General features: G+C 33.8%; 1 protein-coding gene across 4 annotated transcripts in view; it reads right to left on the bottom strand.

Moving 5' to 3' along the window:
* Positions 1-361: 361 nt before the first annotated feature.
* Positions 362-19302, bottom strand: part of EPHA5 (EPH receptor A5) — a 486363-nt gene continuing 467422 nt past the window's right edge. For all 4 annotated transcript variants that reach the window (XM_072620887.1, XM_072620886.1, XM_072620884.1 and 1 more), the window contains 3 exons: positions 13286-13479; positions 9923-10078; positions 362-1343 (listed from right to left, as the gene is read on the bottom strand). In XM_072620887.1, the coding sequence (XP_072476988.1) occupies positions 1238-1343; positions 9923-10078; positions 13286-13479 (456 nt within the window). In that variant the 3' untranslated portion in view covers positions 362-1237. The remainder of the gene's footprint in view (positions 1344-9922; positions 10079-13285; positions 13480-19302) is intronic.

Genomic DNA, 19302 nt, shown 5'->3' on the forward strand with positions numbered 1-19302 from the left:
AGCCACAATGGTGCTGCTTACAAAGGATTAACACTTAGGGGGAAATGCTTAGTGCTGTGCCCATGGATTTAACAACATTAATGGGAACTCGCACAGTTAAATCCCTCTACATCCCACTGACAATGTGCCCTTTGGTGTCAACTTTGCCTGACAAGATATTTTCAGTGATTCCAAAAGGTGAAATTTCTTATGGTGGAGCAAGATTAGTGGCTAGAAGAACTGCATTGTCACAGATATCACAAAGTATTTTTTTAAAAACGCCAAAGGGGATTTAATCTTATAGACGTTTTCTGTTAGTGGATAGAGAGATTTAATGCCATTTGGACACATGGGTGGCGGGAGGGGAGACAAACTTGTTTCATTTTTTCGATCGTATTCTTGCTTCTCTTATATGCATTCTAAATGCCTAAAACTTGTTATTCTACACTGCTAGAATCAAAACAATGGCAAAAGTACAAGCAGAGTATAGCATACACAGAATTCCCAATATGACCACCCCACCCTAACTCCAAAGTGTACCTAGATATGTAGCAAACTGTACATAATATACAGACATTTTCAGTAATTATTTCAAGAAGAGCAAACTAAACCCAATTTTATAACACAGAAAAATAAATATACACCCTGTATTGTATTTGCATTAATCAAGCAATATGTTTATACACTAGTCTCTATAACTTAATGCTGTGTAACAGCATTTTAAATTTATAAAACAAGAAATCTATTAAGAAAAAAATCTAATCATATTGCTCTTCAATACACTTCTGTAGACAATTAAGACTTGAAGTAAACTTCAGTAAACTGCAGCTTTTGTTAGCCCACAAATGGTTACAAAACCATTTCCATTCAAGTAAGTCATTGGAAGTATTAACATGTGCTGCCATAATTCAGGATATAAAGGTGCTTTACATATGTATATATTATATTTCACGTACAAAGTGTTGTGGGAAGCATTTTGTTTCTGCAGAAGTACAAGAAAATGGTTACCCTTAGCACAGAATATCCATTTCCTTGCTTAATGTGTGTTGTACTTTGACTTCATGATAAATGAAGGCAGAAGGAAGTAATGGAGATTTCCATCAAATACTGCTTACAAATTTTGTGGCTAAGGTCCTTGCTTGCCTTAGGTTATGAAATCACCGTTTCATTTTTTTCTGTTCCTTTTTGTCAAAATAAATCTCACGGCTAGTTTACAAAGTGCAGAATTAATCACTTGAGAAGTGACGTCAAAACAGAGTTATAATGGCACCATCCCATTGACCAGCTGGACCTTCATTTCTTGAAGGCTGTTCATTATCTTCTTCTGGTGACCGACAAGAGTCACTCCCAGTCGTCTCAAATCCCTGCATGAAGAAAGCACATATTGGGTGGATATATTTATTCAATTCCTTGCATACCTCAATATTTCACACTGATTTTTGCACTGAGAAAGTGACAAAGGTTATGCAGAAACAGACTGTCATCTCAAGATAAAACTCTGGAGGTCAAATTTTCAAAACTGTGCCTGGAAAATCTTTCTTTGGACACATATTATTTTGGTAATACAAAATCTGTATGTCCTTCTAACACTCTACAGTAGTTGAGAATGAATTTGTGTACATGCAAGCAGACAAAAACTTATGAGGGCACAACGTTCACAAGGTAGTTTTTAAAATGTTCCCCTATAAAGGACATTTTTGCTATAAGAAGTAAGCAGAAAGCATTTTTTTTTCATATTTCCATAAGTAGTTGAAGATACAATTCCATGTTTAAGTGGTATTCAATGGATATATTAATTCAATTCTGTGTATACCTGAATATTTAATGCTGATTTTTGCACTGAGGAAGTGCACTGGCAGACTTTTCAGTCAACATGAATACTAACAAAAAGTTATTAAGTCTACTATATATTTGTGATTACAGTACTTTCAAAACATTGTCCAAAAGTTCATTTTTACACAGAAAGATGAAATATGAATGCTTTCTTCCTTTACCAAATAATAAGTAAAATATATTGACCCAAAGTACATTATAAAGATTACATGAGAGGAGAAAGAATTTTCAACCAAGAGGGCTTTTTTATGATTATCTGTTAATCAACTTTAATAATCAAAAGCACAGTAGAGATTCATATTACTATACCAAGTGAGCGCATTATGAATGGCAAATAGAAAGCAGAGCCCACAATTCTTACAGATTATATCATAGGAAATTCATTAAATCTATTGTTGTTAGAGAATGATTATGATTTGTCAAATGAGCAATTAACATATGAAATGGGGAATTTTAAATAACTTTGTCATCTTAAAATTCATTGAACCAATGAAATCCTTAGAAAATTCAACCATAATTTTCATATTATATGAATCAGGGAAAACAAATCAAAGAAATTTTTTATCCGACACATTTTTGTTTCAGTATCATTTTTATAATTATTTTTGTCATGTATAAAACTAGCACTCCAATTTGAATGGCATAAGAGTAAAGGCAGACTTGTCAATAATTTTAGAAGTTTTAAATACTACAATCATTTTCATTATGAAAGTTAGGAAAAGAAAAAAGGACATCATGAAGGTGGTTTTTTATTAGTACAAGCAGATGTCATAAATATTAACATTCAAAAGTATTTAATTTTATCCTACTTTCCTTAATATATGGGTAACAGGAAGTATCTATTAACAAGTAGTAAAAAAGAAAAAAAGAAACTGATTTATCACTGGCAATGGACAGTCATTGATCTCCCTGATGAATCTTTATCAGGTAATGGATAATTAATTTTAAAATTATCTGTATTTATGCATACTAAGATCCAAAGTATTAAAATGTGGGTCACGATACTAGAAATAGAAGATAAAATGTCTCTAGCTCTCATTCTCATTCCCAAAAGACTTTTAAAATTTAATTTGTAAACAAAGTACATTTAATTATAAAATGAATTACTCTACTATAAAATAATAAATATTTGGAGCATTATGATATAGTGGAAGGTAGTAGAGGTCTTGGTTTTCACTTTCATTTTAACATGACCAAGTTGTATGTTTACTTCCCTTTAAAAGAATCAGGGAAAATGGGTGACTTTGAAGTTCTTTTCATCTCTTCTGCTGTAATGCTGGGAAGCTAGATGGTTCAGTGAATAGAGTATTGGGACTGTAGTTAGGGAGACTGTTCTCTGTGAGTTCAAATCTGGCTTCAGATAGTTATCTGCTGTGTGATCTTAGGGAGGTAATTAATCCTGTTTGCCTCAATTTTCTCATGTATAAAATAAGTTGGAGAAGGAAATGGTAAATGATTCCTTTGTCTAGGAAATCCCAAATGGGCTCAAGAAGAGTCTTACACAACTGGAAAATGACTGAACAATGACTATAATGATATGAAACTTAATTGCCTTTACCTATGTACAATAAAATAATAACAATCAGATAAAAGGAGACCCTCTTCCTCTTACTGTTCAGGTGGCCAGAAATTCTCAGGTTTATATAGGAATTTTAGATTCAATGCCAACTTTGCTCATTTCTTTGTGAATACAAGTTATAATATAGAAAGGTGTTTATGGTTTTTTAGTCTCAAGATTATGAGAATGTAAAATTTGTTTGGTTTATATAAAAAGTATGTCTAGCCCAGGTAGATGAATTTTTGAGAAAAAAGGGCATTTTTAAAAGCTCAATGACTCATTGCTCTGAAAATAATCTAGCATCTTCTTGTAAATTTTATCGAATATCTTAAATTATATGTTAAAATTTAAATTCTGTAGAGTCCTATAATTGCCAATGGCAAAATTGATTTCATAGATACCATATTCTAGGGAGATATAAAAGTATAACAACATTAATATTAATAATACAAGGAATAGCTAAAATTTACACAGTGCTTAACATTTTACAAAATCCTATAAATTATTTCATATGCTCCTCACAACAACCCTGTGAGGTAGGGAACACAAGTGTTACTAGGTCCATTTTGCAGACAAGGAGACAGACATTCAAAAAAGTAGACGTACACAAAGGCAATTAATGGCCCAAAAGAAACAAATTATTTTTTTTCCTAAGAACTTAAATTGCACCATACCTACCCAACAGCAAAAGTGTTAAAAAAATAAATAGAACTACATATCTACACTATTGAGTTAACCAACCGACAACTTACATACAGTAAAAGGGCTATCTTATTTTTTCCTTTATATAAATAACTGTCTTAGATATAGATAAGACTTACTTTCTGTGAAGAATCCTAGGGGGAATTAAGTTCAATTCTGTGTAGAATCTGAACTTTCAAAAGCTTTCATATCTTACTAGCCTATGTAACTTTATATGAATGCCTACACATCTAGCTTCCTTTCTAATGGATAAGTAGAATCTGTTCTTTAAAGCTTATAAAAGATTTAGGTTTTATTTTAGAGGCATTTCCTTCCTTCCTTCTTTCCTTCCTTCCTTCCTTCCTTCCTTCTTTCCTTCCTTCCTTCCTCCTTCCTTCCTCCTTCCTTCCTTCCTTCCTTCCCTCCCTCCTTCCTTCCCTCCCTCTTTCCTTCCCTCCTTCCCTCCTCCTTCCCTCCTCCTTCCCTTCTTCCTTCCTTCCTTCCTTCCTTCCTTCCTTCCTTCCTTCCTTCCTTCCTTCCTTCCTTCCTTCCTTCCTTCCCTCCCTCCTTCCCTCCTCCTTCCCTCCTCCTTCCCTTCTTCCTTCCTTCCTTCTTTCCTTCCTTCCTTCCTTCCTTCCTTCCTTCCTTCCTTCCTTCCTTCCTTCCTTCCTTCCTTCCTTCCTTCCTTCCTTCCTTCCTTCCTTTCCTCCCTCCTTCCTTCCTTCCCTCCCATTGGCACATCTTATTATGCAAGTCACTTTTGTTCTACGTACAGCTGAGATGCACAAAGAACAGACCCAAACACGCACATTTCCACAGGCACACATTATGAGAGGATGGGAGTTAGTGAATTCTATCACGTCATTCTCTCACTTGTAAGACAGAAGCGCTTTAACCATTCTGTGGCGATCAACTGTTTGCCATATCTGACTTTTCCTATCTAACTCTGAAAAAATGCTATAAAGTTTTTTAAAAAATATTTGCATCATAATTAAATAATATATGAGTAACATCAAATGTAAAGATTAGAACACATGGAGGAAGGGAAAATGTTATATGGCAATGATAATTTGTATCATTATTGTTATATTCAAGCTTTCTGAAAATCACTATTAGTGTCTTCTCATGACGATATACTAGAAACTTGAAACAACTTTAACAGTGGGTGTGACCTTAACTATATTCTCTATGTATTCAGATAATAAGAAAGTTCTATAAAACACTCAGCTTTTAATTAATTTTACTTTTATACCTGGTGTTATTTCTTTTCCTTTTTTTATTTTCCGATTTCATAATATTCTTCCCAAATTATACCTCAACTGAATAAATCAATAGTATTAAGAAAATGAAATTTAAAATAAATAATTTAAATTCAAAATTTAAAATAAAGAAAAGTGTGTTTTTGATGACTAGATCACTGGCACAGGCATCACTTGGAAAGATTTTCAATAAATTCTTTTGTATTAGGAGCCCAAGTGTGCCTTTTTATTGACCTTATTGTACTGGTTAGCATCAGGTAATATGTAGCTAGAGAGAACTGTAAATGTGTCTTGTTTAGGTTCATCCAAAATCATCAATCTGTTCTAATTTTTACCATATACCCCATGTAATCTTAAAGTAATATTCAAGGCCAGTTCCAATGAATATATAATAGTGGTTTACGGATTCAAATATGAGAACAGCATTATTACATAAAGTACAATTCAAGCTCAACTGACAATATAAGATAAGTTTGGGAAGAACTATAAATGTGACGACAGGTCACTGGGTGAGATTAAAATCCAGAAAACGTCTCATATAATTTCTACAATATTTTTTTTGCTCATACCAGTCTGAAGGCTGTTTGATTTTTAAGTCTTTTAAATCCGGAGTGTAGAAAAAAACAGAATAAAAAAAAGTTAAATTCATGTTTCAGTCAACTCAATTATTCAGAACTGACTTATCTGCTTTGTGCATTATCCATAGCCCCTGCATTTCTCCCTTCTGTTTTACACAGCTCTGAGGCTTATCGCTTCTCACTAGACCCACCACCAATGACTGGATAAAAGAAGGGAGGGGATGATTAAATACATGTACATTAAAGCTCAGTATGTCTCCTGAATCTTTCACCACAGTTACAACTTAAAATTGGACCATGTAAAATTTCAGGCTGATTTAAACCATTGAGATTGCAGCATAAATTTATCTGTATTAGGAGTCAGAGCTAGTGGATGGAGAACACTTACTCCACTTTTTGGCTGATATAGATGAGAAATTCCTAGAGGGTTATACCCACATTTATAATGCACAGAATATTATGCATATGTAGATATGTTATCACAATGTTAATTACGATGCTTCTCTCTCTGCCGTAAGAGCTGAAATGATTCATATCAAGTATTTGGCTTCATTATGCAAAAGCATGTACAGTTTAAAAATATAAAATACATACCCTTAAAAATAAGTGCAACACATCATAACTTATTTTCTGTGCCTGTACTGTCATTGTCTACGATTTGTTTTAACCTTTCTTGCCAATGGTTCCGTTATCTAAATAATCAAAAGTTGACTGTGTCGGTCTGATAGGCAATTCAGAAAGCAAGCTGCTACTCTTTCCTTAACTTACATCTTTGAATTTCATTCACAGCTCACCTAGAACACACAATCATCCTGTAGGCACCACAGAACCTCAGTTCTGTGTTGTAGCACAGACTACATGTTTTTGTCATTGCCATGATTGTTATTCATATGAATACTCAATATCATGAAGCAGCAATATTTAGGTTCTGAGATGCACAGACTAACTTACATTGAGTTCAGTAGATTGACTGAACAGAAAGACCACTCTATTGTCTATTTATAACAATCTCCACACCTGGATGCAAGTAGGGAAACTTGCCACTACAAGCCCTGGTCCTCTTATTCCCTTTCCTCACCTGTAAAGTGAGGACACTGAGACAGATAATTTTTAGGATTTCTTTCAATTTTTAATCCTATTACCCAGTGATGTTATAAACAATGGTATGTCTAAGATCCCTCTAAAACTGATGGGACAAGGTAATACCTATTTCCTTTGATTAGCTTTTGGCATCCAGGGCCCTTTAGTTTGCTGGGATTTGATTTGGAGTATAATTATCTGGTATATGTATGCACGCCTGTTGTTAAAGCACTCTTTCAAATTCTAGTTAGTTTTCCTCCTTAGCCTGGCACTGTTTCAGGACACAATGTTTTGTTTGTTTATTTTCTGTAGTTCTTTCCTTTGCTTTGATGATGGGATCCATAAAAATTAATATTTAAATACAACACATAATGATTACACAAAATCAGAGTCTGATTTCTAAAAGCTTATTTGTCCCTTTTGCTCATCTCCCAGTTCATTTTATCAACAGCTGGGAATTTTAGCAGTATTTTGCTGACTTTTTTTAAAACAAGAAGCAGCCAAATAAATGAATGTCTATTTCTCCACTTCTCATCTTGACCATATGCTTAACCTGTTCATCTCTTTCTATGAGTTATTTAGCATTCTATTATAATGAAAATGCTCTGGAAATTAGTAAAGAATATTTGGAAGAGGGACAGTTAATGAAGAGATCTGAGTTGAAGACCAATATTTCCACATTTCAGTTATTTCTTTATGGTCATGTGTGGCTATCATCTCAGTGTTCTGAATGGGGACTCCCCAGGTTCCCCATTATCTATGGACCCTCTATGTCTGATTACTATCAAGACTCACAACAAACATAATAAGTAAGGTCTTCGAGTAGTTCTCTGAATAACGTCAATTTCACCTTGCTCTTCCACCCAGGTATCAAGGACACAAAAAGACAGGAGAGTAAGTGGGTAGAGACAAAATAGCAAGAATGCAGAAGATATGAAAGCCCTGTAGTCAGTCAAGAGTAGTTAATGAGGCAGGGAACCAAGGTACAAGATCAGCTGCAAAACAGGAATTAAATAGGGAAGAGAAAACATAGATCCAGAAAAAAAGAAAGAAAGAAAAGACCAGTTAAAGAAAAAAGCAATAAAAATAAGAAAAAAAAATAGAATGGGAAGACGAATATGGGAAATATCAAAGACCGCCCCCCCAAATTTTTGTTTATAAAAAGGTGTCCCCACAGGAAGAAAAGAAGAAATTAGAAACTGTTACAAAATTATTTAATGTAACTTCAGTGATGAGAAGAGCAGTAAGCAGGCCATGAAGTTCAAAAACTTTAAATATGTAGCAGTTTTAATGACAAAAGGACACATCATTTAATGTAAATATGTTTATTATACATTTACAAGTAATCTGACAATGGGTAGAAGAAATACCTACAATATCATTTTAATATAAAATGACAAATAATGAATTTAATAAATTAAAATGACATTTTACTGAAAAATTAAATAGCAATCATATATAAATATTTTAAAATAATCAGTATATTTTTCAGTCCACTATTTGCAAAGTAGCACTGACATAAATCCTGTAGAGTAAGGACTAATAGTGTGTATATTCTGTATGACATTAGGTAGCTATTGTTTGTGTATTGTGGGGAAGGGCATAGGACAAACTGAGATTTCAGGCCCATTTAATAACGGGTTCTGAAGATGAGAAATGCTGATGCTATGGGAATGACATGATCTTGGCCACAGTTAGGAGTGCAATAATATTAATATTACAACAAGGTTGGTGTGAGAATGTTTATTGGGAATTGAATGGAATATAGAATATGAGGCATATATAGTGCTTGGAATAGTTTTAGCACCGTTCTTTAATCTCTCTTTTTTTGAAATATTGGTGATTGCAATGGTCTTGGGCAACTCTCTCTTCCAAGCAATGCCTCAGAGGAAGGAAGACCTAGGTTCAGATTCAAAATCTGATTCCTACTGGCTGTGTGAGCCTTCGCAAGTAACTTAATCTATCTCTCATGATCCCAGGTAACTCTTAAAACTACACATTGAAAAATAATTGCTAATTTGCATTTTAACCTGTTTTCACTAATGTTATTTTAACATGGAAATTTATAAATGGAACTATCTCTTCAAAATAAGTTCTTTACAGTAAATTTCCATTAAATTTCATAACTTTGATAATTTAATTAAAAAAACTATACTGCATCACCCTAATTATGGTCAATTTTTATAAATAACAAAGATAACATTAAGGTAATTATACATACAGAAAATATAATAAAAATTCAAAGAGACATTAGGGAATTCACCAGTTAATTGTAGTGATTTTTATTTCATAGGATTTGATCAATTGAATCTTTTATGTGCAAAAGAAAAGGACACAATTGGTTTTACAGAGCTTGCACTAAATAGCTAAGCAAAGGTAGCATCTGATGAATTCTTGCATAATTAAAATGCAAATATGTACCACCTATCAATCCAATGAGAAAACATTAGCTTTTATTAAGTTAGGTGTTACCTGGGCATCATTACACCGAGTCAATAAGACAAGGTGTAGTTCCTAATTTTTTGTCACTTCATCAGCCTAGCCACACCAATTGTGCTTACATTTTTTTGTATTTACATTCATGTAACATTTATGTTATATAGTAATATAAAAACTGTGTCAAGAAAAAAAGCATCTTTTTTTTTTCACAACACAAAGCAGCATCATACTAGAGAACTAGTCTTCCATTTATTTAAACCCAAATGCTATTTGCTTAAGGTAAAGAAGTAAATGTACTTTAGATATGTGACACTGATTTCAAGTTGACTTCTACCATGCATTTATTTGTTAACAACAACACAGATTAAAAAAAAAAAAAAGATGAAGCTTCTTTGGAAGCTGTTGAACATGGACAAAGATTATTTGATTTTCCTTGACCCTGTCCATACCGATTTTCAAACATTTTGCTTTTCACCACAAATAATGTGAAAATTATCAGAAAAAAAATTACTCACTCCAAGGTCACCTGAGCCACAGCATCCATTGAACTGTATCCATTTTCCATGAAAATCTCAGTATACCGTCCCATTTTGATGGCTTCCAGCCATTCACCCACTGATCTGTAGGCTCCAGTTCCTAGTGGACCATGCTCTGTCAACAAGTTTGATACTCTAAAATACATTAAAAATTATGAATGGCTTCTTTTAAAATGAAAGTATATCAGTATTTTCAACTATATCAAGAAGTGTTTTTTCAATATTTACAATGACTTTTTTCATATGAAAGTAAAATATTTTCTCTCTTCCCCTTTTTAGTTTAGGGTTTTACTGTCTTAGGGTTAAACACAATAGACTTTCAACTTAAAGAGAACATGAATTTGATCTAAAGCAATCATTGACAATTTAGCATATAAATGTAATACATAAATGAGAATTATATGAATTCACAAATGTAACACATTTAGAGAATCTTCATGTGGGCTTTAGAATGAGGAAGTCGTGATTTTTAGTCCCATCCCTGACTGTTAGAGATTTTGTTACCTTGGGCTATTTGTGTAACTTTTCTGTACCTCAAGCAAAAATCTAGGATTTACCTATTAAATTACAGATAAATTATGGTTAATCAAACATTTATTTATTTATAATTTATGACAAGGATTATAATTTATAATAAAATATTAAACAACAGATCTTTCAAATATATTGGAAATATCTTCTTGGAACTGTTCATTTTAAGAACAATATACACTGGGTCAATTGTCCTAGGTCATCAGTTATTTTTAGGCTTTACTGAAAAAAAAAACAAAAAACAACTGCATAGATATATCCTGATCACTTCAGAATTCAAAGAATTATCCATTATTTTAATGCAGGGTTATAGAATGATGTTACGTAAAAGCCCTGAGTGTAGAAATTAGGAAACAAAACACAACTTCAAGCCTCTGGCCAAAGATTTAAGCAGACTGTCTTGCTGGTATGATATCAAGTCACACTGGAATGCTGATGATCACAAAGAAAAAAATGACATTTGAATAATGATCTCTTCTAATGAATACAGCTAAAGCTTATTTTAAATGGAACCAGTTGTAAAGATGGGGATAAGAGAAGGGAGGGGTGTGATAGAAGGGAGGCCAGATTGGAGGAAGGGGTAATCAGAATGCATGTTTTTTTGGGGTGCAGGGAGGGGAGACAGAGGGAGAAAATTTGGAACTTAAAATCTTATGGAAATGAATACTGAAAACTAAAAATAAATAAATAAATATTCAAAAAAAAAAAGAAAAGAAAAAAGAAAATGAAGAAACTGAAGGTCAAAGAAGTGGAGAGACCGGCCTAAGGTTACCTAGGAGGAAATGAGAAAGATGGGAAACTGACTGCCATCTTCTGTCAAGTCCTTTGCTTTACCTACTAGTCCACTGCTGTGGGCAAGGGTGACACTTGTCTCCAGAGATTAAGCAAAAGATCTTTTTGGGAAAGCTAAAATTATTCCAAGTAAAGGGAGACTCCATTCTCCCTCATCAGTGTTATCATCTGGGCAATGTCATCATTACCTTGATGTCTGCATGTGTACCAGAAGACGGCAGACACATTAGGAAGTCACCTAGAAGAAAGAAGCAGCAGCAGCTGATGACAGCAGCTGTATTATGCCTGTGGAACTGACCTCAACAAAAGCCCAAAGCCTGAGAATAAGTATCAGCAAGCCAAAAAAAAACCCCACATAATTTAAAAAACAATAAGATTTGATTGACACAGGTCGCTGATGCAGTTTTCTCCTTACTGTTGATACATTGCTCTGGTGACCTTACACAGTTTGAAATGGTTTATGATTCACTTTATTACAAAATAAGGTCCACCAAAGTGGAGTCAATCTGATCTTCTGATTTAGCAGATGTCCAGGGTTGAGTAGATCACCTCTACCTATCCAGATAATCAGACAGGTGGCTCTTGTGGAAAGAAGAAGGGCTATATCTAGCCAAGTGAAGTATAATATTCTTGTTTAGTATCTGTTCTATGGGGCAGCTAGGTGGTGCAGTAGATAGAGTGCCAGTGCAGGAGTCAGGAGGACCTGAGTTCAAATCTCACCTCAGACACTTGGCTCTTACTAGCTATGTGACCTCGGGCAAGTCACTTAACCCCAATTGCCTCATCCTGGGTCATCTCCAGTCATCTTGACAATATCCGGTTACTGGATTCAGCTGGCTCTGGAGGAGAAGTGAGGCTGGTGACCTGCACAGCCCTCACTCACTCAAAACAAAAGTCAAGTGCAAGTCATGTCATCATTTCTCTGATGGCACGGTCTTCTTTGGCAATGAAGGATGAATACACATCTTTTCTATGCAAATATAACTCATTTTGTTGGCTGCTAAATGCCTGATGACAGGGTAGCTAGAGGCCATAGTGGATAGAGTGCCAGACTTGGAGTTTCTGGAGGATCTAAAATTCAAATCTGACCTCAGACACTTATTATTTGTGTAACATTGGAAAAATCACTTGAACCTGTTTGTATCAGTTTCTTCTTTTGTAAAATGAGCTGGAGAAGGAAATGGCAGGACCTTTGCCAAGAAAAGTCCAAACACAGCCATGAAGAATTAGATATGACTGAAAAAACTAAGCAATAATAAGTACCTAATGAGAGTCTTATTTTATTCTGACCTCATATACTTATTAGTTCAATTTCCCTGGGCAAATGAATTAACTCTGTTTTCCTCAGTTTCCTCATTTCTTTTCCTATGTATTTTACATGTAGCTTACTCACATATTTTTGAAGAAAGAGGTAAATAGAACAAGGGAAACCCTTTCTACCATGGCCACGATATTATAGAGGAAAAGCAACTTTTAAAGGCTTAAGAACTTGAACCAATAGAGTCCAGAAGACTGATGACAAAGCAAGCTTCCCATCTCTTGGGGACCAGATGATACACTGTATGTATAGAGTAAGACATTCATTTTCAGAAACAACCAAAAATTTGTTTTTTTCTCACTCTACATTTTGTCACAAGTGAAGGATTTTGTTTGGGGGAAAGTAGAGGAGCAATAGTGTTGAAAAAGAATAGAGGATCAATGAAAAATCTAAAAATACTTAAAAGAGAGTCAAAGAAGATTCAGTACTGAATAAGTATAGAAAGGGAATGTTATTACTACCACATTAATATATATGTGTACATATATATATGTATATATATATACACAAATATACATATATAAAGATATAGATGGTTTTATACTTCAATATACAATTATCTTACAGTCCTCCGAATTTCTTTGTTTTTAGCAATCTAAAAATTTGCTCTGATTTCATAGTACATGATGAGGGAAAAAAATAAGAATGAAAATGGTCAACATTTACTCTATTCAAGAAAACTTCTTGGGCTATTGTTGTACCTGCTTGATGCATTAACCAGCGTCTTCAAGCTGCTTGGGTTACGAATGAGCTTGTCCAACATGCTGACAATTTCATCAAACTTGGGTCTGCTGTTTCGGTCCTTCTGCCAGCAATCCAGCATTAACTGGTAGAGAGCAGCAGGACAGTCCATAGGACTTGGCAGACGGTATCCTTCCTCAACAGCTTTGATTACCTGAGACAAAGCAGATTTTTTTTTTAATCCCAGAAATTTACGATCTCTTCTTGGTAATATTTTCCACTATGCTCCTCACCTTTTTTGTATTCCTGGCCAAAAGAATATAGGTGAGGCTCATGAAGGTTGGGAACATAATCAAAATGAACAAATTTAAATTTTCTTATATCTATTTCAAAAATCCAGAAAACAAAACATGAACTACGTAATTAAATTAGAAGAACGATGAATGACAATTATTACTACTTAAAATTGATGATTTGTAACATTTTTTGAGAAATATATAGGTATATGTAATTCTTTTTTATTTATTTTTGTTTTATAAATATATCAATATTTCCAGAAATGTTACCTCAACGGTATTTTTATAAGGAACATTTAAACACAAACACATATTATTTTAAAATAATTAATATACAGTTTTAAAACATTAAAACCAAGTTATGCTTTAAATGACAGATAAGTCAAAGGCTAAAGAACATAATTATCTCATGTATCATTCATTATGTAAGAGTCTGGCTGCTTATAATCAACCACAGAGAATTGCCTGGAATCTGGAATGAATGCACACTACCGAGCATATTAAAAGTGGAATATTTAGTGGCTGGTTTTCAATGTATGTATGAAAGAAGAAACTTATAATTCTGCTGCATTATTTTTAAAAATATATTTATTCTAAAGAAATTTGAATACAAAGTGCTGTTATGGATTATTTAAAAAAACAGATTTGTTTATCATGTAGTACAAAGCAATACAGATTTCAATCAGATATAGTTTTTTCATCTTAAGGAGGTATCAAATATAAATAGCAATAAACAATGTCATAATACTCCTGTTCAATTATATCAACTACTATATCTAGTGGTGTTTTTCCTAATTATTGTTTTCCTCAGAGGGTAGTTGTTATCACAGATGAAAAAAAATAATTATTATTTCTATATGAAAAAAATTCATTCGGTGGTGCCAAAAATAATTTTTTCTCGGTATTTCCCACCTTGGCTTTCAGTAAACTCTTCTCTACTTCTTCTTGTACTCTTTTTGATTATTCTCATCTCTCTTTCTGTGGTTCTTCTTTGTCTGCCCAACCTCCCCAAAATGGATCATCAGTCACCAGTACTACTACCCCAGGGTTAGATAATTAAGGAAAATGATTGTAGTGTATCAACTCTGGGTAACAATAATGGGATGAGAGAGGTCATATTCGATCTTTAAGATATCAGACACTTAGAGAAAAACATTTGTTGGTAAGTAAATGATATTTCTCCAAAATCAAAATTATATCTGAAAAAAACAACATATATTAAATGTGATTACATAGACTTTACCATCATTAGGAAGGAGAAGATGAGGTCATGCTACAAATATCATTTGAAGGACTGAAAGATTACGTTGAAAAAAACAATTCTTAGAAGTGTATAAGGGGATTATAATGTCTTATATTTCAAGAAAGTTTTATAGTTACAAAACTCACGTACATGATCTCATTTGGTCCTTATCCTATGGCAGATGGTACAAGAATGAATATGCCAATGTTACAGATGAGAAAACTAAAGCTTATGGAGATAAAGTGTTTTCTCATGCAGAATGTTCTTTTGAAAGTGTTAGCTTTCAAAAATAAATTTGAGGAATATTTTATTGCCCTCTTTAGTAATTATATAATCGCCAGAAGGTCAGGACCTAGATATTTTCAAATGAGTGGAAAGATGTCTCCAAATGAGCTAGACAGTGGTTCTGCATAGGTTTCCTAGTCATTGGAGGGGAAATGGCCATGGACACCGAGTGCTAAAGCCTTTGAAATTCATAGCGCCAAAAGGTTTCCCTGATTTCATATAGTGTGATATTATGCCAATTTACCAGCTATACAGACAATTCGGTTCCTTTTTATGAAAATCACACTGCCAAACTCAGAAGACAACAAACTGCTGACTGAAAAGAAACAATTTATAGTAGTGTTTTCATGATGGTTATATGAAAGAAATCTTGTTTATTTCAGGAGAAATTTGAAAAAGGCACCCCTAAAATAACAGGATTATACACACTTCAGACTTTCCATTGACTTTATCTGGTAATGCCCCTTTCATTGACTGTGGCTATACAGACGATATAATTATATGTAACGGACACGCCTATATATAGGAAGGAAGACATGAAAGAATGCTTGTATAAGTTGTTTCCTATCACATATTATTGTAATTGTAGAATTTGTTTCATAATTAGACAATGCCTTGATGGTTATTGTGTCCAATCCTATTAGGTTATAGATATAACTGAGGCCCAGAGAGGCAATGAATTATCAATGATTATGAATCTAATTTGTAGGCAAAGCAAGAATAAAACTCTTTTTTTCTTGACTCCAAAATCAATGTTTTTCCATTGTGCTCTTCCTTTTTCTTCATTACATACGTGTACACACTCACACAGAGAGAGGTACACACATGGAGACTCCATTAGAGAGTGAGCACTATGATACTTTTGATAAATTATTTTGAAACTGTGACAAAAATACAATTTCAAATCATTTTTATCACTGATCAAGAGCAATACTTACTTGGTCAACAAAATTTTCATCTTAATCTAGGTTTTCAAATGTTATTTTTGGCAAAGAAAAGAAAAGAAGGAAGATATTGTGAATAGTTAGGATGTCAAGGACAAAAACCATGAAAATGCCCTCATGTTTTGTTGGTATGTTTGTACCTGCATACATAAGCATGTGTATATGTCTATGAAATGACTATTACAAGCCATCTAAAATCATTGTTTTAGAAAAGAAACAAAAAATTTCCCTGACATCCTACTGTTCAGAAATATTATTCTGAATGTCTAGATAAGAAGAACTACAACTATCCAAGGTCAATTTACCAAGACCTACATTTTCTTTGGAGAAATGCTAAAATGTAGTTTTGGTCACATTACAGTTTGTATCAAATTTGATTGGAAGAGTACAAGGACAAAGTTTTGCTCGAGATTTTCTTGTCATGATGTGGAATTTGATCCTGAGTTATGTTTACACTTCACACAACCCAACTCTGATCCTGGTCTTAATTTGTAACTGCTAATTTAAATGGCAAAGGAAAAGTGACAAACTTTTTATACACTAAAAGGTCAAATTCTATTGACTAATAAGAGAAATAAGATACTCATTTTTGAAGTGAAATGAATTGACTTCCAAGTCCCTCATATTCTATTTAATCAATTCTTTCTATTGTACTTCATCAGGCATTCCTGAATCATCTGAATCATCTCCTTGATACTTGACCCAAGGGAATCCAAATAATTAAATAAGGTTTTGCCCTTTTCCCAAGAGTAACTGGTGAAACAGAGCTCGTATTTGACTACAACTTTACAGGCATTATTTATCCCACTGAGCCAGATTATAGCATGGATTTACTTCTAGAAAGGTGAGAAGTAACTATTCCATTGCATTGAAGAATCAGTACAGATGAATGGTTCTCAGTTAATACAAGGTGCAGTGGAAATGATTCATATTTAACTTCACATGAAGAAAATTGTCATTTGCTAGTTTTCAAAGAGTTATTCTAACCTGGAGGGCATCATTGGTAATATCACTATAAACAAAATTTTGTCTCTCTTTATAAACATCAAAACAATACTAAATGTAGCACAACACATTTTTCAGTACTTGGTATATCAGACAATGTGCTAAGTAAGACAAAGAAAAACATTCCCTGTCCACAAGGAGTTTATGTTTTAATGGGGGAGACAATATACAGTAATTGGCATGTACAAGATAATTATAAAGTAACTGGCCATTAGGACCAGAAGAAACCTCTTGGAGGAGGTGGAACTTGAGATGAGTTTTGAAGGAAACTGGGCAATCTCAGAACCAAACATTCTGAGAGAGAAGACTGCAGGTATTATAGATAGCCAGGGAAAAGGCAGCGAGACAGATGGAGCATCATATGTGAGGAACAGCCAGTAGAATAGCAGAGCTAGATTGTAGTGTGGTGAACAGAGCAATATGTTAAAAATTCAGATAAGATAGGAAGACCTTTCTACTAGGAAGATAAATATAGGCTATATCCCACATCTAAAATATATTTGATTCATTCACATTTGGATCATTTCAATTTACCTTTAAGTTATGATTTATGTCTTTCCGACTATTATTATTATTTTTGGTCTGGGTGTGGATGGAGGGGGGCAGTTGCACAGGGAAAAGACCAATAATCTAGAAAAAGGAATTCTGGGATTGAGTTGGTCATTTATCCAGGGATCATATAGCTCATTACCTTTACTGGGGATTTTATCATGAAACTTCAAGAGTTATAATCGCATTAGGTCTACCATCTCTTATTACATTTATGAGCTTGAAGCATTTTATTTATTAATTTATTTGTGGAAAGCAAGGTTTTTCAGAGTTAACAAAGAAAAAGGTGGGGCAGCAAAGAGGGTAGCAGACAGACTGGCACCAGTTCAGCATACCATGCTACGTTTGAAGTTCTGTTATACACTATGCATGTTCTTGGCATTGACACTTAAATCAATAGTGTTAACTCAATTTAGAAAGTGCTACCTCTTCTGGCAAAATATAATAAAGGGCATAAAGAATCTGTAATGCTCAGATATCGCTTCCTTCATGTTATGTGGATATGTGCTTGGAAAATCAACTATCAGTAGAAATGGGAGCTGCTGAATCTCTGTGGTTTAAGCAGAAAAGGAAATGTCACAGGGCACATATTTTTCTCAACAACGTGTTTTCAGGTGAATACCTGATGAGACTAAGCTTCAGTATCCTGCTACATGCAATAAATTCAGATTTTCTATAAACAAGGAGTTTAGAGTAGTTAAGATTAAACAAAATATGCACCAAATTTCTATTAATTCATTAGTGTGTGCTCCACCTACCTACATAGATATTTTGTTTTAGTGTAGAATTTCTATCAGCTTCTATGAGTGAAAAAAATTGTACCACTTGATTTCCAGCCCTCTAGGAATGAGCCTTCAACTCCTCTTCAACCTACAGACATTCACGGAACCCATTCACTACAGGTATCCAAAACTTTTCCGGCTTCATAGAGTATGTCATACCTTGCACATAAGAATCTAGGGTATGAATATGTACAACCATAATTGTAGCAGCTCTTTATTGTAGTGGAAAAGGAATGGGAAGTAAAAGAATGCCCATCAATTGAAGCACCAAAAAATTATGGTACATTAGCATAATAAAATATTTTTGCTCTGTAAGAAATAATAAAGGGGATGTTTTCAGAGACAAATGGAAGAAGAAATGTATGAATTGATGTAGACTGAAATCAGCAGGACCAGTCACCTCTTCACCATCATGTCTATTTGTATAGCTTTATTGTTTTAGCAGTCAATTCTCACTTCGTGTGATACTTTCTGTCATCTTGCAGTCCATGTCAATAATTTACATTTATATAACAATTTGAAATTAGCAAAATGCTTTCTTCACAACATTTCCTTGAAGTGAATAATTCAAATCTTATTAACACAATTTTACAGATGAGAAAACTAAGGTTCAGACAAGTTAAAGGACTCCCAGAAGGTTATATAGCTAGTAGCAAAGTTGGGTTCTCAGTCAAAATAAGGAGTACACAAATCCTGGATGAGAAAGTAGTTCAAATCGATCTGTTTTGTGTCAGTTAGCTTGTGGTATGTCCTTAAAAGTGCTTGAACAATTGTGTTGGGTTTTTTTTTTTGCCCAAGTCCAGTAGCAGAGACAAGTATTCCAGTCAAAGAACTGGACTCAAATCCCAGCTAGGGTTAGGGTTGGGACACTTAGGGTAAGTCACTTTGGTGGCAACTTTTCTCATCTGCCAAATGAGAGGATTAGGTTACTTG

Source organism: Notamacropus eugenii, chromosome 6 (assembly GCF_028372415.1).
Source record: "Notamacropus eugenii isolate mMacEug1 chromosome 6, mMacEug1.pri_v2, whole genome shotgun sequence".
NCBI lineage: Eukaryota > Metazoa > Chordata > Mammalia > Diprotodontia > Macropodidae > Notamacropus > Notamacropus eugenii.